The sequence below is a fragment of the Onychostoma macrolepis genome, chromosome 24 (genome assembly GCF_012432095.1).
Source record: "Onychostoma macrolepis isolate SWU-2019 chromosome 24, ASM1243209v1, whole genome shotgun sequence".
Classification (NCBI taxonomy): Eukaryota; Metazoa; Chordata; class Actinopteri; order Cypriniformes; family Cyprinidae; genus Onychostoma; species Onychostoma macrolepis.
The window spans coordinates 25,091,308-25,118,660 of NC_081178.1; the positions used below are offsets into that span (position 1 = coordinate 25,091,308).

The 27,353-nt window shown below is 35.6% G+C and overlaps 1 protein-coding gene across 5 annotated transcripts in view; it reads left to right on the forward strand.

Annotated features, from left to right (window-relative positions):
- Positions 1-27,353, forward strand: part of pard3aa (par-3 family cell polarity regulator alpha, a) — a 481,810-nt gene that overhangs the window by 60,224 nt on the left and 394,233 nt on the right. For all 5 annotated transcript variants that reach the window (XM_058764715.1, XM_058764717.1, XM_058764713.1 and 2 more), the window contains exon 2: positions 1,852-1,953. In XM_058764715.1, the coding sequence (XP_058620698.1) occupies positions 1,852-1,953 (102 nt within the window). The remainder of the gene's footprint in view (positions 1-1,851; positions 1,954-27,353) is intronic.

Below are 27,353 nucleotides of genomic sequence, written 5' to 3' on the forward strand. Positions count from 1 at the left end.
AGTGTTACTTGTAACTCCTTTATTGCAACCCATTAAAACATAACTTAAATGCATTACACCCAACACTGCTGTAATGTTGTTGTGTAGTTTTAATAGTGTACTGACAGTCTGCCATGTCATGTTTTAAGTTTGCAGGTTTGCGTGTGATCATGACACACTTCATTGTCCTGCAGCTAAGGCCAGATGTGTCTCTCTCTCTGTCTCTCGGGGGCAAAGTACCTCTCCTGCTTCATTTATTTTTCCTTTGCCCTTCATGCTTTCATTTTTCATCCTTTATCTTCAACATCCCTCCCTCGCACCGGAGAGGGACAATGTCTTCTTTTCTCTTTGCACACAGTTCTGTTCTTAAATCAAGCATGCAAGGCCTGGTCTATCCCTGCAAACCCTCCTTCATCAATAATTATGCCCAGACATCTCTCCACACTGGACAACACGCCTTTCCCTCTCATTTCATCTCCATTTCCATCCATCTTTTGGTGATTATCGGGTCCATTGATCTTAAATCCGCATGTTAGTCGCTGGGGTTTTAACGACGGTGAATGTGGGAGTTTGAAACGCTGTCCAGCGGCGCATGTCGTCTCGGCAGCGAATTTGTTCAAATATTTGCTGAATCTTGTTCTGGGTTTGTGGCCAGAAAATGTCTTCCAGATTAGCTCTGTTAAAAGTTGGATGAACTTGTTGACATTTGTTTCAGATAATGTTCCATGAATAGGTTCACATTTAAGTTTAGCAGATGTTTTTTGCGGATGAAGTATTAGGATGGATACAATTTTCTTTCAGTTTTTAAATATTGCTATAATATATATATTTTTTAAAATGCTGAATATTTACATTTACATCGTTCTTTAGGAGAAATACTAGAAAGGGGGGACATAACATCAGGGATGCACAGTTTTTTGGTACTATATTGGTTAATTATCAATATTGAAGCTTTTTTTTTTTCTTAATTTAGCAATATTGGCTGCTATTGGATATTTAATTGTGCATGTTCGTTTTCACTATTTCACTTTGGAATTGATTATCAAAATTTCCTATCTTGCTCTGCATCTAAAATGTCTTTTCTTCTTGCCTGATATCACTAGGAAACCCCTTCAAACATTTGATGTACGTTATAGAGACTCTCCATGATCCAGTTAGTTCTCTATGGATTAAATCGTGTAGTGCCAAAAAATTCTGACAGAATATCCAGTTTTACTTGGAAATGCATCAGATTATGGATGAAAAAAGAGAAACTGTAGACAGATAGAGAGATGAGAAGGCACATAAAGCTGTAAATCACTCATTACTCTGGTCAAATGGCCTACATAGACTGGCAGTCAGTAACATGGTCGGCAGAGATTTTCATTCCATCGGTGTGCGACCCCAATTTTCCCCATTTTCATCTTCGTCATCAGCGCTTTGAAGCTCTTCCAGGGTCTGTGGATGCCAAGCTGACTGTGGGTTGCTCAGCTGTGCCCAGTTATGAGATTACAGTGGTTCAGATGAGCAGAGTTCAGCCAGGACACAGTCAAGTACAGAGAAATAATACAAATACTGCCTGTTGATGTTGTTTGGATACTCAGACAGTAACAATGTGACATTGATGGCTGAATAACTTTAATGTTTGTATTGATACTTAGTCAAATAAGCCTTGTATTTCATTCAATACTGTACTAAATATTTCTCAGTCTTCTCTGGTTGTTCTTTGTAGCATCTTGACAGGAACCCTGACGGTTTCTTGACTTTCACCTTTTTTACTGACAACAAGTTATGGATACTTTAAGATAGTGATCTACATTTGAATGTCTGTTTGTCAAAATGTGACACAAATTGCCTCGTTGTAACTCTGTCCATCCACTTCTACTCTCTTAGGACCCAGGCTACTGGATACAGGTGAATCGGTTAGAACATGGAGACGGAGGCATTTTGGACCTGGATGACGTGCTGTGTGATGTGGCCGACGACAAAGACAGGGTATGTCATAAGTGTGCATTAATATTTACGTTTTTAGTGGAGACACTGATCTCTAATGTGTTCAACCTGAACTTTCATTTCTATTGTGGTGAATGCACCCGAAAACAATGCCAAAACCATTAAGATATTTTATTTCTGAGGTCTTAATTGCATGCACTTTTTGAGTTTATAAACCGTTTGCGCTAGTAGATTTTTGTCTGTAAGCCCGATTTGACTTGACAGATGCGTAACTGGTATTTTGGTGGCTTATTGAATGTCTTGTTCATGTCTGTTTACGTTTTGACATCAAAATCCCCCCAGAACACAAAATCAACAATTAATTTAAATAACGAGAGTGAGTGTTCATGATGGAGGTAGATATAAAGGTATTGCACATTAATTCCAGATCCGTTTAGCCGAGGGAGGGTGAGAGTGTTATACGCCTCGCTGTTGGGCCTCTGTTATAGTGGTTATCACATCTGGATGTGTATCGATTTCATTTCACGAAGCCTGGGAATGGCCAGGAATGTTGAGTCTGCCATTGTAGTTATATTACTAGTGATGCATTGAAATTACAACCACCGAAACTATTTGACCGGAAATTAATTTGAGTTTTGCTGAAATCATTGACCGAAATGATTTCAATCGATCCTCATTTTGACGAACCAAGATCTTTTAGTCTATGCTGTTTTCATTGTGAACAAAACTTCATTAAGCAGTAGCGCGCCTGTTATCCAATAGTCGCAATAGGCTTTGTGCTTTCTTAATTTTGATATGAAACACCGTCTGGGTTCTCAAATTCATTCGATATTATAAATGCATTTTTGATGTTCTTTAATGTGTCACGAAAGAATGCATTTCAAATGCATGAAGTTGTCAGTAAAACAGCTTGTAAACAATACAATGTATACATTTACCCCAGGAAAGCCATTCATTGTCCATTAACTCGGTAGCTAGCAAGAAGAAACAAGCTAATATTTGCACGACGTTACATATTCATTATATTTGTAATTAACCTGTTGTCTTTTATTACAGGCACCATTTAAATGTTTATATTTTAATAACAGATTGTAGTAGAAACATAATTATGTCATTAAAAAGTTGATATAAAAACAGTCTTATGTGCATTTTAGAGGCTTATATGCAACTTGGGTTTTTTGAATGTTGATTATTAAATAAATAAGATTAAATAGAATGATAGTAGTAGATAGATTAAATAGTAAATAGAAACTTTAATTTAGTTTTTGGTGCATCACTAATCATTACCTCTTCCTATACCTTCCCTTTATCTGATGCCAAATTGACAGTGTGAGTCTGTGTGACCAACCTCATTGGTCAGCGTTTGTAATGGTTTTTCAGTATGACTCGCCAGTTTCGGACCACCTCATGCTAAATAAATGTCTTTTTCCTCAAGGAATCATCCAGGAAAAGCATCATGATTCCGTCAGGGCAGTGGAATGTGGGAAGTTTACCTCTGTCGGAGTCATTGCTCTTGTGTGACCCTAACTCTCACTGCCAGTAATGGCTAATCTCATTTCCACTTAAGAGATTCGTCCCTCTGGTGTGTTTATAGCTGCAGTTTGTTCATTAGCGTTGCTGCTAATGCTATCAAGCCCTGATAAATTGTGTTTAGCCAGCGAGCTAATTAGCCGTCCGTTCCTGCTGGGCTCTGGTGACATCTCTCTGGCTAGAGCCGCTTTTGTTCCTGGTGATTTATAATCGTCCTCTCGGCATGACCGCAGTTGTTAATCCATGTTAGCTCAATTAGTAAATGGCACGGTCTGGCTACACTTGCATTGTGTCTGCTCGGTCCAATCCATATTATGAAGCTAATTAGCATTAGCATCATAGCTGTTTGACTTGAGGATATTGTCATTGATACATGAAGGGAAAAAATACAATTACTTTTATACAATGCTGAATACAATGGTATGGTCTGGTCTTAAAGAGTTTAACATGTATTGAATGTATTTTAATAACACCAACAAGAGACAGTGGTGGTGTCAAATGATGATACTATGGATTACCATGTTCATATCTCATGTAATTGACATGGTACATATAGGAGAGTGGACAATGAAATGAATGCAGTGATGCATTAAATTGATCAAAAGTAAAAAAAATTCTAAAATGTTACAAAAATATTTGGTAACACTTTAGAATAGGGAACACTTTGTTGGGTAGGATTAGGGATGTAGAATAAGGTCATGTAGAATAAGGCATTAATATGTGCTTCATTACTACTAATAAATGGCTAATATTCTAGTAATATGCATGCTAACAAGCAACTATTTAAGAGACCCTAAGAACTATCCATTTACATCCTAAATATCCTAAATTCTACAAAAATATGAAGCAGCATAACTGTTCTCAACAGTGATAATAATCAGAAATGTTTCTTGAGCAGCAAATAAGAATATTAGAATGATTTCTGGAGGATCATGTGACACTGAAGACTGGAGTAATGATGCTGAAAATTCAGCTGCGCATCACAGGAATAAATTACATTTTAACATATATCCATATAGAAAGCAGTTATTTTAAATTGTAATAATATTTGGCAATATTACCATTTTTAGTGTATTTTTCATCCAATAAATGAAGCCTTTGTGAGCATAAGAGGCATTTTCAAAAGTATATACAGTATATATATAGTCATTCATTGTTTTATTATACTCACATCATAAAACAGAGAATTAAAAAAATACATATTTGTGACCCTGGACCACAAAACCAGTCATAAAGGTCAATTTTTTAAAATTGAGATTTATACATCATCTGAAAGCTGAATAAATAACTTTCCGTTGATGTATGGTTTGTTAGGATCGGACAATATTTGGTTGAAAATCTGGAATCTGAGGGTGCAAAAAAATCAAAATATTGAGAAAATCGCCTTTAAATTTGTCTAAATTAAATTCTTAACAATGCATATTACTAATCAAAAATTAAGTTTTTATATATTTACGGTAGGAAATTTACAAAATATATTCATGGAACATGATCTTTAATTAATATACTAATGATTTTTGGCATAAAAGAAAAATCAATAATTTTGAACCATACAGTGTATTTTTGGCTATTGCTACAAATATACTCGTGCTACTTATCACTGCTTTTGTGCTCCAGGGTCACATATGTAATATGTTTTTTTACACATATATATGCATATTTAAAAAAATTGTATATGTATGTTTATTATGTTTGTTTTATTTTATTGTATTTTTTTATTTTACACATGTTCTATGAAAACACAAAATGTTGTTGTGTCCAAAATGACATGACCGCGATGTTTGCAGACAGAAATCAGAATCCGTTGTGCTGTGTTGTTCTTTGTTTGGGTGAATGCTCGGCTGCTGCGCTGCGGTTGTGGAGTCAGGAAAGCGTACAGGTTCGTGTGTCTTGAGAGCTGCTGCTCATCTTGGGAGTGCTGAGCTTTTTATTGCCATGGAAACATCAGGAGTCAGTCAGACGTCTGCATCTGTGGCCCTGCTGTGTGCGATTCCTCCGAGAGCCACGTAACAGCTTCCTCCCTCTTCACACCCTCCACACTTTCATCCGCCCGGCTTTGTTGGCATTTCTTGATTCTGCAGACAACATTTCACTGCCACATGCATCCATTCTTCAATACTGTTAATCTTGCATCATCTCCTTTGTTGTTGTTGTTTTATTTCTTTCTCTCTTTCTCACTGATTTCCTCTCCTGTACCCTTCTAGATTTTTCTATTCACTGCTTTTGGGTCCTCTGAGGTTTCACAGCGTGCCGTGCACTTGCTTTCATGCATTTCTGAAGATTAGATTTGAATATTATTTCTGCTATACACTGTGCATACGGTGTACTTAGATTAAGTAGCTTTATGTTTATGTTGATGTTCTGGCTCGGTGTATGTATTTGGCCTTGTGTGGTTGAGTGAACAATAAGGCTTTTTTATGTTCTCTGTGTTAAAGGTGCTCTTTATTTTTTTTGGCAGTTTTTTTTTTCCAGCCAATATGATTCCATTTCTGGTAATAAGATGCTAAAACAAATACAGAGTAGTGCTCTTAGTTTTTGATTTGAATGTTATACGGCTGCTTTAGGCACTTAGATGCTCAATTGAATTAATCGTTAACCATGTAAAGCCTGATATATTAAATAATATTCTAAAAAAATATTTTATTATTATTATTTTTTAATGGAACAGTTTATTGAACCTTTAGACAAAAAAAAATCATATATAATATATATATATATATATATATATATGGAAGAAAACAGCTTTTTATTCTGTGGTCAAAACTGAGCAAAATTATGAAATTTGGTGCAGATGCTGATATTTATATGGACAAAAAGTAAGATGATATCTGATAGTTTGCAATGTAAATCAATGAGATTGTGGACTACTTGCATAAGATTATATAAATATAATTTGTCTCTCTATATCTCCCAATAATATGCCTTAGTAAGATGATATTCAAATGCTTTATAGTTAAAGCATATATTGCATTATTGAAAGCTTGATGATCATATTTAATATTCACATTATGATGTCTGGATAATCAAGTTGCTTCAGTCTATTAAGCGTTTACCATGAAATTTTATACTAACAATATCAAAGTTATTCTTATGTTTACTTTATACTTGCTAAAACAGTATAAACTCATATCAGCTAGACAACAGAAGGCATGTAGTAGATTGAGTGAAATAGCTTTAACAGCAATTTTGATCATGTTGATCATTTAGCCTAGAGGGCTTAGAAATTGTGTATCAAATATTATACAACAAGCATTACAGGGATAAAACACTGTTAAATGTATCTTTAGAAAATCAAAAAATTAAACGGTTCATTAAAATGTTTTCTTCAGCAATTTTAGTGTTTCTAATTTATTTACTGTAAACAAAAGAGTGAATTTTAATGTCAGCCATTTATGCTTTTTTGGCCGTAACATCAGCTTATTGGTAGTCATTTCTAGTTTAAAGTAAGTTTGACGTCAGAGTTCAGTGCCCTAAGTTGCAGTGCTTGTCTCAGGACGTCGACAGTCTGTCATCTTCATGTGGAAATAGATTTATGCAATCCTCATGGAAGCTGCCTGAGCCCTGAGAGGCTGTTTAGAGCCTGTGAAATATGTGTGCGCTGCTGCTGCTGGCTTTAGGAAGTCTGTGTGTTTATGGACTCGACGGGCTGCCGCTCGCTCATTCATCCTGCAGGGCCTTCAGTTAGTGGCTGGTTCTGGACGGGTGAATGTTTTACCAGGTGTCATCATGTCACCGTAAGCCCCTCCTGACCGTCTGCCCGCATTCCTGCCTGCTCATGCTCTGGCCTTGGATGTCGGATGTGATTTTCCATGATGAATATAGTGTAGTTATTATATAGTGCTGCTGAAAGACCAGCGTTAAGTTCCGGTTTAGTTTATGGCTTGGTTGCATCATAAAACATTCACTAGATTGTTACCAAAAAACAAAACTGTATAAATATATACTGTTTATATATATTTAAAATAAAAGCTGTTATTTTGAACAGTCTATTAAAGAACCCTTAACGAAACGAAACGAAACGAAACAAAATACCATTGAAACCCCCGCCGCCTCCCACACAACATTTTTAACATTGATAATAATCAGAAATGTTTCTCGAGCAGTAAATCAGAATATTAGAATGATTTCTGAAGATCATGTGACACTGAAGACTGGAGCAATGATGCTGAAAATTCAGCTGCGCATCACAGCATTTTAAATTATATTAAACTAGAAAACAAGTATATTAAATTGTAATACTTTTTCACATTTTTTTTTTTCTTAATGCATTTTTGATTAAATAAATACAGCCTTGGTGAGTATTTTTCCCAAAATATATCTTCCTCAAAGTAAATATAATCACTAATGAAACTCTTAAGGAATCAGAAATGTTAAAATGAACTTGAAAAATCATAAATCATGATGCACCAACAAAAATAACAAAAATAACCAATAAGTAAATAAAAAATAAATCAATAAAATAATAAATAAATAAATGCTATGAATTTCTCCTGTATTTATTTGATTCATATTGATAAACTCATATGCATCTTTTTGATCTCTCTCTCTCTTTTTTTTTTATAATTATGTCTGAAATTCTAACTGAAATTACATCATTTTTTGACTAGGAAGTAGTTTGATGTGTGTGTGTGTGTGTTTGCTCATGTGTAGCAGTGCATGCTGTTTGCTGATTATTGATATCCAGTTTTTCTAGTTCTCTAGCTAGTAGCTAGTTTGACTGGTTATGCCTCCATTTTAATGGACCCTCTGTTCTCGTATGTGTGTTCATTTCCTGTAGCCGTCTCTCAACACCGTCTCCTGCTCTTCGCCGTCACACAAGCCGGATCAAATATGTGTCAGGACGTGCTGAAAATTTATACCTGAAACCTTTGAAATGTTCAGCTGAATAATGCATTGTGTTTTTGTTCTTTGAAGAAGCGTCCAAAACACATCTGCACACAATCACAAACACTGAATGCCTAAAGCGTTTTTATTGTTTCATGATTATTCTTTCTGATGCATTTTCATTGTTGAATTTACAGTTTGTCTTTAAGGCCTGAAACAGCCTACGCAAATGCATCGATGCAAAAACTTCTGTCATTGGTGTGATTTTGTGTTCTGTCTGTCATAATTAAAGAAATAGTTCACCCAAAAAACTAAATTTGCTGAAAATGTCCTCGACCTCAGGCCATCCAAGATGTAGTTTGTTTCTTCACCAGATTTTGGAGAAATGTAGCATTCCATCACTTGCTCAGCAATGGATGCTCTGCAGTGAATGGGTGCCGTCAGAATGAGAGTCCAAACAGCTGATAAAAACATCACAATAATCCACAAGCAATTCATCAATTAATGTCTTTTGAAGTGAAAAGGTGCATGTTTTTGCTTGTAAATGGTGCTTGATGTGTGCATATTTCTCTCCTGATTCAGACCAGATGATTTTTCACTGGACGAAGCATTATTATGGACTCATGTTTTAGCTGGAAGCAACTGTGTAAAGTTAAAACGTCTTAATGCTGGATTTGTTTCAGCTTTTGTCTTCTCAAGATGTTAACTGATGGACTGGATTGGTGTGGATTACTTGTGGATTATTGTGATGTTTTTATCAGCTGTTTGGACTCTCATTCTGACGGCACCCATTCACTGCAGAGCATCCATTGCTGAGACACTGATGGAATGCTACATTTCTCCAAATCTGGTGAAGAAACAAACTCATCCTAATCTTGGATGGCGTGAGGGGGTGAGTACATGTCAGCAAATTTTCATTTTTGGGTGATCTGTTCCTTTAAGTATGTTAAATATGCACAACGAGACTGCACACTTGCAGTTGATTGGTCAAGCATTACAATTTGTGTAATGTTTTTTTTTGTAAAGTATGCTGTACTGAAAAATCCATGCTAAGTGTGTATTAGCCGTCTGTCACATGACTTTGTAACTCTGTTCATCTTGAAACAGAAACTTCAGGACTGAAAAGGCTCCTGTCCTTTCTGATGTTCTCCAGCAGGCTGGTTTCTCACTGCTCATCGCGGCTGTAATTGTGTTAAATCAATCAGGCGGCTCTCTGAGCTCAGATGAATGAGAGGTTTAGCAGGGCAGCGCTCTGTGATTTATCAGGAAACCCTCAGCTTGACTTAATGTCATTTAATGGGTCAGAACTGCACTGCACTAATGTAACCTGTGTGGCTGATGGGAACTGTTAGTCTTTTGACCGTCCTGAGATAGACATTTTGGTTCTTTCTAAGAGTGTAACCACCATTTGCAATCCCATATATTTTAAAATAAAGAGTCTAATTTAAATTAGATGAATTCATTTTTTAATAATTAAGTTTAACTTTTTTATATATTCTGTTGTATATTTTTAAATGCATTTACTTTTTTTACTTTTTTTTTTAAATGCCTCTTCTGCTCACCAAGGCTGCATTTATTTGATCAAAAATACAATAAAACAATAATATTGTGAAATATTATTACAATTTAAAATAACTTTTACCAATGTGAATATATAGTAAAATGTAATTTATTTCTGTGACGCGCAGCTGTATTTTCAGCATCATTACTCCAGTCTTCAGCGTCACATGATCTTCAGAAATCATTATAATATGCTGATTTGTTTCTCAAGAAACATATCTGATTATTATCGATGTTGAAAACAGTTGCGCTGCTTCATATTTTTGTGGAAACTGTGATACATTTTGTTTTTGATGAATAGAAAGTTAAAAAACTGCATTTATTTGAAATTTTTACATTATAAATGTTTTTATTGTTACTTTTAATCAATTTAATGCATCATTGCTAAATAAAAGTATTGATTTCTAAAAATAATTATTTGAAGAACCTTAGAGTATCATAGTATAGCATTGCAGTCAGATAGCGTCGCTGCACAATGGTAATAATACTTTTTGTGAGTGAAAGCTTCAACTCTTAAGTGATTTTAAAAATAGCACAAAATGCTTTTTAACATGAAGTATGACCCATAACCCATTCAAGATTAATTTAGATGTCTGGCTTTTAATGAAAATCCAGTATCTGTCAGTTATTTTCTGAGAGGGCTGATTATCAGTCATAATGATTATAATGAGGATAATAATTCCCTGTCATAATTCAGCTCCTCATAACACTGCTGTGTGTGTGTGTGTCTGTCTGTCTCTGTGTCTGTGTGTGTGTGTGTGTAAAGCGTGGCTGTGTGCCAGTCCGGTGTCATAAATTCGCTATGATTTATCACCCGCGATGAGTCACAGTGCTTCAAACATGGGCGTCTGGCCTCGCTTTCCTGAGATCTGTCAGCCAGACGACACACACATGCGCCTTCTGCACTTCTACTTTTTATTAACATTTGAAGGGAAGCGTCACTATTATTAATGTTCATATTTAAGGTTAGTTTTGTATGGAAGCCTATTTCCACCACAGAATAAAACAAAAACAAAAAGGTAATTGCAACTTTATTTAACAATTCTGACTTTTTATAAACTTGCAATTCTTAGAAAACAAGTCAGAATTGCGAGATATAAACTCAGGGTGCATTTTTTTTTGCATTTAAAGTTTAAATCTTGCAGTTTTGAGTTCACATCTCAATTCAGACTTTTTTTCCCCTCAGAATTCTGAGTTTACAAAAAAGTTTTTTTTCTTTCTCGTAATTCTGAGTGAACTTCAAGCTATAACCTTTAATTCTGAGAGTTAAAACGAACAGAGATGTAAACTCAGAATTCTGACTTTTTTTAAATTCTTCTTTCAATTTTACTTCTCGCAATTCTTGCTTTTTCCCCTCAGAATTCTGAGTTTACATGTTTTGTTTTGTTTTCCACCATGGAATAAAAATAAATTAATATATAAACTAAGAATTGCTACATATGCGCTTGAATTGTGAGAAAAAGAAGTCAGAATTGAGATATAAACTCTGAATTTACATTTCACAAATTCATAATTTTTTTGTTTCTGCCATGCAATTAAAAAATAGATAATTGCGACTTTTTATCTCAAAATTCATCTCCAAGTTAACATTTCGCAATACTTACTTTTTTCTTATAATTTTGAGTTTATATCTTACAATTTTGAAGGGGAAAACAATCCAGAATTGTGAGGAAAAGTCACAGTTACCTTTAGACTTCCATAGTTTTCTGTCCAAACCCCTAAGCAATGAACTTGGACTCATACATACATACATACATATATATATTTTTTTTTGCTACAGATATGAATGATAAGCTACTTCCAATCCTGCAGCTTGTTGCAGAGCTGTGCAGTGACGTTCTCATCCACCTGATTTTGGCATGACTTTTTTATAACTTGATGTTGGTCATGCTGTATAATCACCTGTCTTTCGGTCTGGTCTTCCACTCCTGTGTTCTTGGAAGGTAATGAAGCGTTTTATGACAGGGACACAGACACGCTTTATCTGTGGCTGGAGTGGGTGAGACAGTCGTTTGGAGAAATTGGATTTCTCACCCGATTGCTTTGTGAAGTGGCCATTATGTGTTGTCGTGGTGATAAGAGAGAGTGCTGCGTCATGTGACGTGTTTTGTTGAGGATGAATAGAGGCATGATCCAGGCTATAAAACATGTCTCCCTGTATAATAACTATAGATGCCACACACAAACATACATGCATAAGCTCTCATGCTGTGAAAGGGCATCGCTGCTGGATTCATCAGATACATTCAAGGGGAAACTGTGTCGAATGGTTACTTCTCACAAATCTGGAATCTAAGTGAAATGGATCAGATGTGAAGTTTTCCGTCTCCTTTCTGTCTGTGTAGTTGATTCTCTTTACTGTTTTTATCATGTGATGCACTTAGAGTCACGCTTGTGATTTAGAAATGAAAGTGCTGACCTCTAGTGGTTAGAAACCTTCATGAAAATGTGTAATGTACGCACAAAAATCTAAACTAATTTCTGTATGTTTAATATGTTTGATATATAAAAAAATCTAAACTAGTTTCTTTGTTTAATCATTTCTGTATTATGTAAATGACACTGATGTATTAAAACCTATTTAACAATTTATAATATAAATGCACAGCATGAAAATGAAATATTAATTTATATTTATTTTAATCAATGATATGTAATGTTTATATTCAAGAAAAAATAAAAAGTGTAAGTATAAATAAATATGACAATATTAAAATCAATAAAGAATAGTAAATAAACTCATTTTGCATGTTTTTTCCATGCATTGTCATTAGTTATAAAATTGTTGAGATGCAAGTAAAAATAAGATGTAAGTGTAAACAAAGAAAATAGTAATAAATGTTTACAAGTAAATAAATTAATTTTGTATGTTTATTTCATGCGTTGTTATTATAACAATATAATTGCTAATAGTATAATATAATAAAATTACCAATATTTTCTTCATAATCCATATGTTTTTAATCTAAAATTATGGATAAAAAATAAGTAAAATATATGTGAATAAATTTTGGTTTGACTGTGTCACTGATTATGTTTTTACAGTCACTACTGTATGCACGTGTTTGGACGTCCTGGTGACTGGTTAGCGCAGGCGTCACACTTACAGTCCTCCCTCTCAGTGTGCAGAAGCACATGATTTGAGGAGACACTCAGATGCGTGTCAGAAAGGGTTACTGCTGTAACAAGTGAAGTAGTGTATACTTTCCTCAGCAGAGCTCCCAGAGTGCCGCAGGGTCACTGTTACTGTACACATATCATCAGATGCGTGACGAGAGCCTGACCTACAGCAGGAGTCAGCAAATATGTCAGATGTGAAGGGACACTCATGCACACACACACACACACACACACACACACACACACACACACAGTCATAGGCATTCACATGTGTATGAGCATGCAGCACAAATACAGTCTTATTATAAGAGGTTCTGTGTACTGTAACGAAGCGTTTAAAGGGATAGTTCACCCAAAAATGACATTCTGTTATTATTTAAGGCCTGTTCACACCAAGAGCAGGAGCTATAAAGTTAACTCTAATGAGAACTATGTTGACATCCACACCAACACACGATAATGTTTTGTTAAGTGCACGCTGCTGCAGACCTTTACGTACCCTCATGTTGTTCATAACCTGTGCAAACTAAAAAAAAAAACGTTATTTAAAAAAATGTATTTATAAATACATTTTTAAATAAACTTTATTTCCCCCCCCAAACCAAATGACTTTCTTCATACATAGAACACGGAACAAAAAGTTTAGTAGAATGTCAAAGCTGCTTTTTTTCCACACACAATGAAAGTGAATGGGGACTGGAACAGTTAGACTCTGAAAATAGCCTAAGAAGTGCCATAATGTGTTGAAATATAGTGTACAGGTTATATGGACAACATTGTTTTTATTTTTATTTACTTTTTTTTTGTTTTTGGAACTTGAGCACTCCCCATCCTCTTTCATTTAATGGAAAATGGAAGCTTTCACATTATGCTAAACATCACTTTCTTTCAAACCAAATGACTTTCTTCATACAAAGAACATGGATCAAGAAGTTTAGTACAATCTCAAAGCTGCTTTTTTCCACACACAATGAAAGTGGATTAGTGAGTTGTTAGACTCCAAAAACAAAATAAAAAGTGCCATCATTTATCTGTTTCACAAACGTTGCTATTATATGGCTTAAAAAAACTTGAAATATAGTCATATGAACTATTTTCCGGTGCTTTTTTCCATTTTTGGAGCTGAATCACTCCAGTCCCCATCCGCTATCATTATATGGAAAATAAAAGCTTCCATGTTCAAAAAAGCAAAAGTCATACAGATTTGCAAGGACATGAGAGAATACATTATGATGTAATTTTATATTTTATGGTAGAGGATCCCCATTTAATATATGGATAAAGACATTAAGCGGTCACTAGATGGCAGTATGAACTCTAAAATAGCATTGGGGGCTTTGTTCTGAGGTTATTATTGACATGCGTGATCATAGTGTTCTGCCATCTACATTAGATTTCTGATTGGTTGCACAGAGCGAAAGCAAGATCTATCACCATGGCAACAGTGCATCAGATACTGCCAGGTAAATCTGACAGTATCTAAATGGACTGCTAACTGTTGCCTCCATCTAACTGACCAGTGTGTGTGTGTGGGAATGAAAGCTAGGCTATCTAGTCTGTGCTCACGAGAGCAAGAGGAGTCCATTCAGAATAAACACACACACACACACACTCTGAAGACTCAAAGGGGTCGAGTCTTCAGAGGAGAGGCTTGTTCATCTCATTTGTCATTTAGTCAATACAGCGCACTCTCTGATCAATGCGGAGACTGGCGCCTCACAATCAGAGGCGATACATGACCTTACTCTCTTTCTCCCTCCTCCCTCTTTCAACCCCTTTCCTTCGCTCCATGTCTTCCTTTCAAAGCACTTCTCACTTCAGTTTCAAGGCTACTGTGAAGAATATAGAGATACAAGTGAGGACAAAGTGCTAGAAGACAGAAAGAAACAGACAAAGACTGAATGAAATGTGTGTTCAGTCTCACTTTTTAACCTTGAGGGTGTGTTAAGTGTTTTTCTGTTGGTCTGCACTTGTTTGACTTGTTGTTTAACAGAGTCTGGGTGTAGAGCTTTAACATTTCACTCCCATTATGATGATAATCATCGTTTCTGGCCAAACATTAGCGGACACCACCAATGACTGACTAACTATCTATTCAATTTTGGTGAAAACTGTTATCATGGCATATTTTTAATCATTGATACATCTGTGTAGTCTAATTTGCTTAAGATAGTTTGTGTTTCTATCTCATGCTAATTTATGCTATGTTAGAACTAGTTATCCACCATCCAGCATGACTGTTGCAGTGTTTGGCATTATAGTATTATATTATTTATTAATATTTTGAATTATCTTTTATATTTATTTATTATCTGTATTTTAATTATAGTTTAAGTAATCTTCTCATGTGCTTATGTCATTTTTATATATTTTTAAAATATTTTTATTTAGCTTTATTTTATTTTAATTTTAGTTTTAGTAATTTTGGCACTTCAACTTATGTTAGTTAGTAGCATTTTAAATTTTCATTTAAATTTTTCATCCAATATTTATATTTTATTTTATTTCAGCTTTCAAATTAAACTATGTTTTAATAGTTTTAGAGTGTATTCACAACAGGAAAGTCCAATAGTTCACTTGCTTTGGTCCGGACCAAATAGAATGTTTTTTTTTTTTGTTTGTTTGGTCCGGTTCGCTTTCACACTGCCCTTTTTGCAAGTGAACCAGAAATTGTAAACACAACCACAGGTGTGCTAAGGTCATCCGTTCATTGGATAGAAATTCTCAAGCAGGGAAAAACAGGAAGTGCAAAAACAGGCTAATCATGGAGAACTTTCGTAGTGCAATTTTTATTCTTTTACTGATTTGCTGTCATGAGATAAAAACGCAAAATGAAGAAACTTATGAGCATCATATATGAGACAATGTCATACAATGTTGGAATTACGACTTGCCAAAAATAAAATCTATAGATATGAAATACTCAAAGCATATCAAAATGTTAGTTTAAACATTTAACCTAGATAAATGTGCGATAGGCGCATATCCAATCGTTTGAGCGGAGAGTGGAAGCTGAAGCCCGCTTCAGGACATCATACAAATACGCCGTAATTGTTGCTCATAAAGGTAATAATACATCGTTCGGAACTGTAAAGGGTATATTTGTATTTGTGTGCACTCACAATATCAAGAAAACGTGCTTTTCTAAAATAAAGAAAACTAATAGGATGCGCTTCCCGTCAAAAATGAACCGTAACTCAGTGAATGTTTTCCTTACAGACATGATGAATATATCTATAGAAAGCTTTGAATTACTACAAAACAAAATAAATCAAATCCAAAACAAAAATTCTTTCATTATAATCCGTAAAGATGCATTTCTTTCTAAAGAAATGCATTTCCAATGAGGAGATGGCGAGTCAGGATTTTTAACTTCATCTTTGTGACACTGACTCAGAAAACACTAGTTTATTAATAAATAATTCAAATATCTCCTCACTATTTTCCCCAGACACATTCATTGTAACTTTTGCTGGGGCTTTGCGGCAAGCTTTAGCCTATTTAGTGCGCTCATGTCACGTTGCTGTGGGCGCTATGGTCACGAAAACTCATAATTTGCACGCGTTTTTAAGCATTGCGGTTTGAAAACGAGTGATTTAAGCGATTGAAATGCAAACAACAGCACTATATGCGCGAGCTGTGTGTTTTCTGAGCGTGCTTTCTGCAATTGGATCGGATCAAAGCCGGTTCATATTCACACCTTAAACGAACCGTACCAGAGTTCGTTTGGAAGCGGACCAAGACCACCTCTTCAGCTGGGTCTTGGTACGCTTGCTTGGTCCGCTTTTGGTGCGCACCCGCTGCATTCTCAGCTGCCCAAACGAACCGCACCAAGAGGGAAAACGAACTCTAGTACGATTCAACCGAACTAAATGAGGCAGGTGTGAAAGCACACTTAGTAACACTGGACTGATGAAACATGAGGCGGAGCACAGAGAATGATAAAATGAAAGAGTTCATTGAAGATTTTAAGGTTAAAGAAGGTGTGACTAGATTTTTGAAGAGATTTAAAGATCTGTTTTATTGAATGATATGCTTATAATTCACAACATGAGCTTGCTGTCTGTTTTCAAGATAAAAAATAAAATGAATGTGTGATGCAGTAAGTTTCCAGCAACAAGTAATGTCCACACTGAAACCAAAATGCTGCACCATGCAATCCTGACCAGTCGGAGCATATTTGATATTAAATATATGGTAAATAAAGATTATGCAATTCATAGAATTGGTGAATGTTCTTATAACATTGGTACAATGTCTTTAGGACAACATTTGTGGAACATTCTTATGATGTTGGGAGAAAATGTTCTTAGAAAAACATTCTTAGAACATTGTTTTAACACTAGAATGACAAATAACCGGAACGTTTACTGACGTTATGTAAAGGTTATGTAAATGTTATGATGAAGCATTCTTAAACTTTCCATGTTGAAAAAAAAAAAAAAACCTTCTTAAAACAACATTCTTGGAAAGCTGTTATATTAATATTTGATTAACATCAAAATAGTTGGGCGGAAATAATGATGTATAAAGGTTATTTAAATGTTGGAATTGTTAAAATATTCTGATAACATTCTTGAAATGTTAATATTTAATGAACATTCTCATAATGTTTGGATGAAATGTTTGTAGAAAAAAAACAAACAGATATGAATGACTAAGGTTGTGTATTGGTAGTTGTCACGGCTCATTTGAATAAAGTTAAACCTTTCTCAAATTTATGGAGTCACTGGACACACCGTTTAGATTTATATTTAAAGGGAAAGTTCACCTTCAGTTGCTGGTCCCCATTAACTTCCATCATATCCCTTTTAGTACGTTCCTTACTTAAATTTCATTACTTAAATCCCTGATCCAGCACAATACCAGAAGAACCAAACTTTAAAAACAACAAAACATCAGCAAAACTTTGGTTTTCAAGGTTAAAATCTACCGAATTAGCCTCTAAAGTGTCGCAGACATCCAGTTGACGTTTCTCCTGCTGTCAGCTCTTTCCGGCAGGGTTTCTGAACGGTTCATGATGCCAAATCTGCTCACTAGCTCCAGTGTCTTTATCTCTGGGGCATTTGGTGCAATCACTGAATTCTGGTGAAACACACACACACACACACACACACACGTACAGTCAGGCAGAGATGTTTGTCTCAGCTGACAGCTGTCAGCTCTGATAGTGCTCTGGTAATAAAACACTCTGCCAAACAGCCTATTAGCAACGGCTCGTCTGGAAGGAGTGGAAGCCACACACACACACACATGCAGATATGCTCAGATAGGCAGAATGAGGTCAGGCTCTAAGGGTGCTCTAAAACAGAGGTGACAGGCCTAGACCCCCTGCTGGAGTCTCCCAATCGCCCTGAAGTGAGGGAGGGCTTAGAAACAAACACCCACACACACATCCATTCACCCACACACACCAAAGACATGAGCAAATAAATACTTACTAAATAAGATTCATATTGTTTGGACACCTGATTCCCATCTAGAGTTTTTTACTAGAGAAAATGGAGACATTAAATCCATTGCCAAAAACTACCATGACTGTGGGGGTGTTTATCTAATACCCACTCTGTCCTCAAGGGGGCAGTGTTTCTCCAGTTTTGCTATCTTGTTCACAGTAGATGACTGCACATGCATTCAACATGAAATCAAAATTGACCCTGTTTATTTTATTAATGCATATTTCTGGTCTTACTGTGGGCGTTTCGTTTAGGCATGTTGTTCAAATAAATATAACGACTGATCTTCCCATGACGAGGTTCCTTTTGTGTTGATGTCACGTAGGGTGTGTGGGCTATTGGGAAATGTTAATAGCTCCTCAGGCATTGATTTAGTAAACTTGCATTCAGTTCTGCTTGTTGAGTTCTAATAAAATAAACATTTTTAACAAAATAACTAAAAATACTATTATTATATTTATTACTTATCCAGTTATATGACAATCTGTACTACTAATAACCCTCAATTGCAAGGTTACTTCTTGTAGTGTTGTACTTTATGACAGCATTAAAATTAATTATTTAACAATGTTTTATTTTTATTTATTTATTTGACCTGTTTTGAATTCAGACACTCAGTGATTTATATTGCTACCATACTATGTAATTAAGTTAAATTCTGATTTACTGGTTAGAGTTTTTTTTGACAGGTCAGAACTTGATGGTCTCCATAGCTGCCGTCACAACAGTTGCTGTGTGTGTGTGAAATATGCAGAGGAAACAGGATTGTGAGAGCCTTTACCAGGAACAATATCTAACAGCTTTTAATATGGGAATTTTTGACAGTGTATTATTAGATTATAAAGTGGCAATAATTACAGATGTATTAGCCAATATTGTGACCTGTGAATCAATACATAATTGTACAGACAAGTGTTTAAAGGGACCCAAATATTATTATATTTTTGTCAATTTATTTTCTTTAATGTTATTTTGTAGCTATAGGATTTTCTTCTTTGGAACGCAAAAAGTGAGGCTGTTGTTTTTTTACAGTCCATTTTGTCTTGTACTACATTGCAGACTTTCACTGTGGTAAAATCGCTGTAAAGCAGTGTAAAGCACACAACTAAAATACCATTAAAGGTCCTTGTAAGGATGTGTGCGTTGCTGCGATGCGTTCCCGTGTGACACAGTTGAGTGTCAGCTCTGTTTCAGTGCTAATAGAGAGGTTAGCGCCCTAAGCGCTTTCTAAAATGATTTAGCTCTAATATCTCTTACTCAGTTTAGCATTCGTGTTCTGTCGGGGCAGATGTAGGTCACGCTGCCAAATTTAAAAGCTGTCTGTAGACAAGCGAGACGCTGTTTGTGGCTAGAAGCTCACTTTCACCCTCTTTCCGTCGCTGCTTTGCTTCTGTTTGTCCTTTGGACACAAACAAAACTAGCGTGACTGCAGCACTAGACTGTCACTGCCAATTAAAATATATGCAGAATAACATCTTAAATTAGGAACCTGTACACAGTTGTGTTTAATTAAGGCAATGTAGGCCTAGTTGTTATTTTTATTACCTCGGTTTTGTCTTCTCATCACTTAGCATTTTCTTCATTCTCAGTGTTTACTAAGCTAGGACTCCAGAGAGAAGGCTAATTATTGTATGTGTTATACTACTGCAAATGCGAGTACATACCTGTATATGATGTGAAATTTGTAGAATCTCATTGAAAGTTAATGATTTCTTACCACTTTGTGGTCGAAAATTGTTGATTGTGAAGATGAAATCATTAGCTGCTGAGTGTTAGCATTTAGCTTGTGTGGTTGGCTGAATAATTGTGATTAAAGCTAAGGATGGTAACATAGTAAAATACTCTTTTTTTTTTTATACTTTTGTTACCTCAGTTTTGCCTTCTCATCACCTAGCACTTATCTCATCTCATTCACAATGTTTGCTAAGCTAGGACTCCAGACAGAAGGCTATAATACTACTGTAAATGCAAATTGCATTAATGACATTGAAACATGTGATATGAAACAGGCAGAATCTCATTGAAAATGACACATACTTTGTGGTATAAAGTTGTTGATTGTGAAGATGAAACCCTTAGTATCTAAGTATATTTAGCTTTCATGGTTTGCCGGAGAATTTTGATAAAAGCTAAAAATGGTATGATAGTGATATTTTGTTTATCAGACTGTATTATGTCAGTGCCAGTTTTCGCTATCCCCTTAAAGTGATAGTTCATCCAAAACCGCAAGTTGGACCGATCGTTCCAAATCCGCAAGACCTTCATTCATCTTCGCAACACAAATTAAGACATTTTTGATGAAATCCGAGCGCTTTCTGATCCTCCCATAGACAGCAATGCAACTGACTCGTTCAAGGCCCATAAAGGTAGTAAGGACATCAATAAAATAGTCCATGTGACATCAGTGGTTCAACCATAATGTTATGAAGCTACGGGAATACTTTTTGTGCGCAAACAAAACAAAAAGAACAACTTTTTATACTTTTTGAGTCAAAAATACAAAGCACAGCCCATTCACTAACAAATTGTTTTTACATTTGTTCGTGAATCAGATACTGCTTCTCGGTTTATTTAGAAGTCCTCTGAGAAATCTAATCCCGTCCATGTCTGAGATTCATCCCGTAATTGTTTGGTGATCCGATTCTCCGACCGCTCGCTCCACTTTCATCATGGATATAGGCCTTTCTGCCATATCGGACGAAACAATAACATGAAATCAATAAGAAGATGCCGATCACGAAAACTAATAGCAGAGTTAGGTAAGAATCTTGTATTGCAGTTTTCTCGATTGTTAATTTAATATAACTGATTTTAGTTGGCCCATTTTCCCAAACCATTAATTCAGTTCTCAAAACAAAGACACATTTCTCAAAATGTTTAACAATGAGTAAGTTAAACATTAACTGATGACACCAATCGGAATCTCTGCATCCTAACAACGGAGAGAGGAGAGAGCTAAACGAATAATATACATGGGTTTTATACTTAAATATTCAGTATAATTACAGTACAGTACCAGTACATGATGGAAATTTCACTCTTCTATGTGTACAGTAACCTGTAGCACATGTTGTACACCTTCAAACGTGTGACTGTCAAATTTTATTTGTAACCAAATAAACAACTTTATGTGTACTGCATGTTTGCAGAACTGTGAAATGACTGCCTAGAGATATAGTCTTGTGTCAGGAGACCAGGAAACTGCTATAGTACTGTACACTGTAATGAAATTTGACCAAATGTGCAGAGGATGCTGAATTGACTTTTTTATTTTATTTTGTACTGTACTGTATTGTGGTGCATACCAAGTTCATATACAATTCTTTGGTATTTGAACTTTTCTAGTGTTTTTCATCTACTGCAATATTCCTTTACAGTAGTAAAATGAAAATGATCTGTTCCCAAAAGTTCATTGCTGAATTATTTTGTTATTGCTGAATTATAAATTATTAATTTATGTTGTATACTGCAATACTGAATCCTAATAAGAGCTTTTTGTTAAGTGTTATTGATCTCATGAGTGTTCACTGGGCAGGAAAGTCATCTGTGTATTTGAATTGTAAGCATTTAAGAATACCTGTAAGAAACAAAAATAGTTTGGTCAGTTAGATGTTCTAGATGTTTGCTAAAGTGTTGCTAATTGGTTGCTAGGATATTCTGGATGGTTGCTAGGCTCTTGCTATGCAGTTGCTGGGGTGTTGCTAGACTATTGATAGTGTTCTGGGTGATTACAGACATTCCCATCTCTGGTAATAACAGAATGTCTTCTTTAATGATACAAGCTCAGAAACACTTATAACCTCTTGAAGTTTTTTATATTGTGTATTGACTTGGTGCCATGATGGATATTGAAATGTTGTTATTTATGTTTCATTTTAAACAATATAGATGATTACTTAATGGTAATGCAATATTTGTGAACACAGCTGTGCACGTCAGACAATAAATCCCCAAAAACTATGCATGCTTGCTTTGGTGTTGCCACCCCTCAGACCCCATGCCACCCCTTTGCCACCCTAAAAATTATTTTGTAGATCCGCCCCTGTGACACAGAGAGCAGACATTTACCATGTTTAGATAAGAAGCTGTCTTATATTCATTCATATTATCACAGAAATACTGGGATCAAAGTTTATAGTATAGTTTATCTTTCGAAAGTAACTGGCGCTTCAAATAACGTTTTTGTTGATTGCATTATTTCGTCACTAGATGGCGTAAAGTAAATGTTAAAAATGTTTTTTTTTGTCATTGAATCATTCATTCAAGAGATTCCTTCAAAAATGCTGATTCATCCAGTAATGAAACAAGTGAAGTATTTATGGGTGAGACCACTTTTTTATCATTTTAATATTAAAAATTGGTGTATTAAATATATTATATATTAAAATGTTTAATAATTCATTCAAATTAAACACTTTTAAATAGACTGCATCAATTAATATTTTGTCACACATTATTTTGTTTAGTTCAGAATTACACTGATTTTGAATTACACTGAATTACACTCTACACTGAATACTGAATAGTTTTGCACAGAAGGTAAGTGGTTGCAAACTATTTATTTTAGCTACATTTAAAAAAAAAAAAAATGTTCATTTAAATGTGGCTAAAATAAATTGAAAAATAAATTTTCAGTGTATTTGAAAAAAAAGAAGAAAAAAAAAATAAAAATGTGATTCTCAATTCATCCAGAATCGCGCAGCTCTACTTTATTCAACAATTTCTTCTCTTCTGTGTTCAAACCTTCTGTTCAGTGTTCAGTGTTAAGCGTTGTTTTATGTGGCTGCAAAGTACATGTTGCATGACAAGCAAAATTAGCTTGATTGTTACTGCAAATTAAAATATCACGATTAACATCTTAAATTAAGGACCGGCACACAGTTGCTTTTTAATTAATTCAATGTGGTCATTATTTTTACTACCTCAGTTTTTTTCTTTTCATTGCCTAGCACTTGTCTCATCTCATTCTCTCACAATGTTTACTAAGCTAGGCCTACAGAAAAAGTCTGAATACTACTGTAAATACAAATACATGCATTGATGTCACACAATTCACCAAATACCTTTGAAAAATAATGGCATCTTATCACTTTGTGGCACAAAATAGTTAATTGTGAAGATGAAACCATTAGCAGCTAAGTTTTAGCATTTAGCGTTCATGATTTGCTGGTGAATTGTGATAACAGCTAAGAATGGTATCATAGTAATATCATTTTGAGTTTAACGTAGCCAGTTTTCGCAATTCCCATGAAGCGTTTAAGCCTGCTGTGTTCGATATTTAGTGAGCATTATACTTTATGTGGCTACAACATTCTTGCAAATGAAAGATAGCACAAGGTCAGAGTAAAGGGCAATATAACCTAATGTGCTTGATCTGAGCTCTCACCAGATTTCATATTCAGCGCGGGGAGAATGAGAAGCACTCATGCAGAAACGGCACCGGCGCGCGCTCCTGGAGAATTGGCCTGAATCAAGGGCTTATATTGAGTGTGTTTGACTGAGATTGGCTGTATAATGAATCTCTGAACTTATTTGAGCTCCATCTCATTTTCGAGATGGTTCAGTGGTGTGTGACTGCGTTAGCATATGGGTATGTGTGTTTTGCTGCTTGTGTGTGTGTGTGAGTGCTTGAAGAGAAACAACATGACAAGCCCTGCACTTCAGTGCTAATGCTGATCTGTCAGTGTGCTGTTGACAGACCCAAACCAGCCCAGATCCGCCCCCCTCATCCCAAACGTCAAACCCAGACCGCTTCACCCCCTCCTCGGCTCGGGCCGCCGTCCCTCACCCCACTCCATTCGCTTTCCCCAGAGAGATCTGAGTCTTATTAGAGTGGAGAGGAAGAGAGAGCGAGAGAAGCACTTTGTCCTCATACGCCCTCAGAGACGACCCTCCCGCCATGGGCGACGGTAACGGATCTAACTGCTGCTGCCCATCTTCACCCCGCTCGCCATTAAGAGCTTTCTGTGGATCGGTCAGCTCAGCCTCTGCTCTTAGCATGCCTCAACTCCGATAACAACCACACAATGAAAAATGGCCATGATTTTATGAGAGTAAACAGTAAATTATTGCAATGAAATAGTTGATTTTGATTTTGAGTGTGAAATTTATGCATTTAGGTTGCACTCGAGGGAACATGCTCTAATTTACTAATTTCATTTTCACCCATTATAGTTGGTTTATTTTATGTTTGTGCGTTAAGAAATAACTAAAGATAATATTTATTTATTTATGTTTTTCTCTTATTAATAGGCCTACTTTTTATGTTACTGGTAAAAGCTTTATCAGCATCAGGTTTAAATGAATGAAGGGAAAAAGTAAATAAATAAATATATAAGTAAATAAATAAATGTACAAATAAATAAATATTTATATTGAACAGCAAATCAGCATATTAGAGCGATTTCTGAAGGATCATATGACACATCAGTAATTATATTTTAATTATTTAAAATTATATACAGTCAATTAAGTTATTTTAAATTGTATTTTTTTCACAATATTACTGTTTTTACTGTATTTTTGATCAAATAAATGCGGTCTTGGTAGGCATAAGACACTTCTTTCAAAAACTTGAATGGTTATGTATGTGGGTGTGTGTGTATTTTTATTTATTTTTATGTATGTAGAACAACTTTCAAAAACTGATAGTGGTGAAAGTTATTTCCTGCTCCCCTTCACTGTATAATTAATTGTAATAAAATGCTGCTTTACTACTGTAAAAATTAGTGTGAAAAAACAACATCAGGAATTTACTTTAAATTCACACACACACTAGGGGTCAACCGATTATCGGCGCCGATATTAAGCATTTTTATGGTTATTGGTATCGGCCATTTTCAAAACTGATTTGCCGATAAAATAATTTAAAAGCATTTGAAGAAAGTGTTTGTCAGAGCCCTTGTTATTCTTAATTTTGACATTAATTTACATTTTTATACCAGACATACAGTATATATCGGTTCAAAATATCGGTTATTAGTCTGTTCGATTTGTAATAATCGTATCGTCATCAGCCCTGAAAAACACATACCAGTCGACCTCTAACACACACACACACACACACACACACACACAAACACAGTCTGGTTTGTCTCTCAGGATGACGTCTGGGCGAATCAACCTCCATGTCTTAACAGTCTGACTCTCAGGAGCTTCTGGGAAGAGCGTACAATAGCACTTGTCTCTGAGAACTCTGCAGCAATCCAGACACTCTGCTTCTTATGCCTTCAGACACTTCCTGTCTTCCTTCCTTCCTTTAATCTGTTGAGTAAACCCCAGCTGTCAGAGCCGTACTGTGAGTGACTCTTACAGACAGACATTCCCCTCATCAGCAGACCTGCACCCAATCACAATTACACACAAACATCTGAGATTTACACAGAGCTCAGACTCCTTATCACCTATCTCCAAATTATACATTTTGAATTCTTTTGGATTAATTTATTATTCAGACAAGACAACATTTTTACTGGATGAAGTGTTATTGTGGATTACGACCTTGTATTTTAGCTCGATGCAACAATTTTAAGTTAAAAACGTCCTAATGATTGATTTGTTTAATAAAAACACAGGTTTCCAGGTAACAAATTTAGGTTATAAAAATGTGAGAATGTTGTTTTGAAATGTTTCTAAAATGTTTTCTTGTCATGCTTTCAATTTTATATTTACCAAAAAATAACATTATTTGAACAGTTATTTTTGAATATTCTAAGCATGTTAAAATGTAAATCTTGTCTTGATTATGATGTTATTTAAAGGCCGCAAAAAACATTTTTTTAGAATGTTCAACAAGTGCAAATAACATTGTAACTATGTTCTGAGAATGTCTTAAGAACATTGTCTCTCAGCGTTATGAGAATGTATATCAAACATTCCATAAACATTACTTTAAGAACGTTTTGTTCTAACTTTTAAAAAAACATTAGTGAAAGTTGTGAGAACGTTCCCCGTTGCTTGTGCTTTGGCAAGCTTTTTTGAACCCCAGAAACAAACTCCAACTGAACTTTTTTGTTAGAAGTCACATTACACCAGTTCGTTCTTTGATTCACAGCCTGTAGTTTTTTGTCAAGTGACGCAGCAAGACTTTGAAGAGAATCTTGCTGAGCAAGAAAGCTTCATGGCTACTCGTGTAACTTAGCCTCTCTACAGGACTCTGCTGAGGAAGTGCACACAGTCGCTGCTTGTGCAGTTCGCTCACGGCAGTGCTAAAGCCTGAGATGAAAACTGATCTGATTGCATGTCAAAGCATGGCTGGGGCTCCGAACGCGGCTCCCGGGCTCCGGCGCACGGCGCACAGCTGCTCACCTCCCTCTGATCATCTGAGGCACGCTCCCTATGCTCTTCTCTCCTGCTCTTCATTTCGCTCAGCTTTCTTTTTACTAGGGGAGAGGTGCAGGAAAAAAGCAGCGGAGAGGAGAAAAAGAGAGCAGGGAGTGGATCTACCAATGACATTTGAAGTGAGAGACAGAAGGGTATAAAGAAGCGGAGCAGAGAGGCAGTGTTGAGGACGGGGCCTCGGCTTCTCTCTAATCTGGTATTGATCTCCAGTCAGGGAATGAATTGTGCCTCTCTCCTGCAAGGCCTCAGAAGTCTCAGCTATTGATCTGGGCTGTCAGAGAGCTCTGGAGGAACTCTAGCATGCAAAGCTGTCCCTCAGCTCGTCCATGAGCGCAACACTCGCTCTTTACCATACCTTTGTGTTTAAACTGTTGCTTGGAAACTGCTTATGGACGGTGTGTTGCTTATGCAGTTAGAGTGTTGCATATGTTTTATCTGTTTCATTACAAACAAACCACCTTCTAATCAAAGATCTTAAAGGTAAAGCATTTAGCTTATATTAATATATTAATGGTTATGCTTTCAATATGTTCCTTGTAGGCTTTCCATTAAACATTGATATGTAAATAAATTATATATATATATATATATATATATATAGAGAGAGAGAGA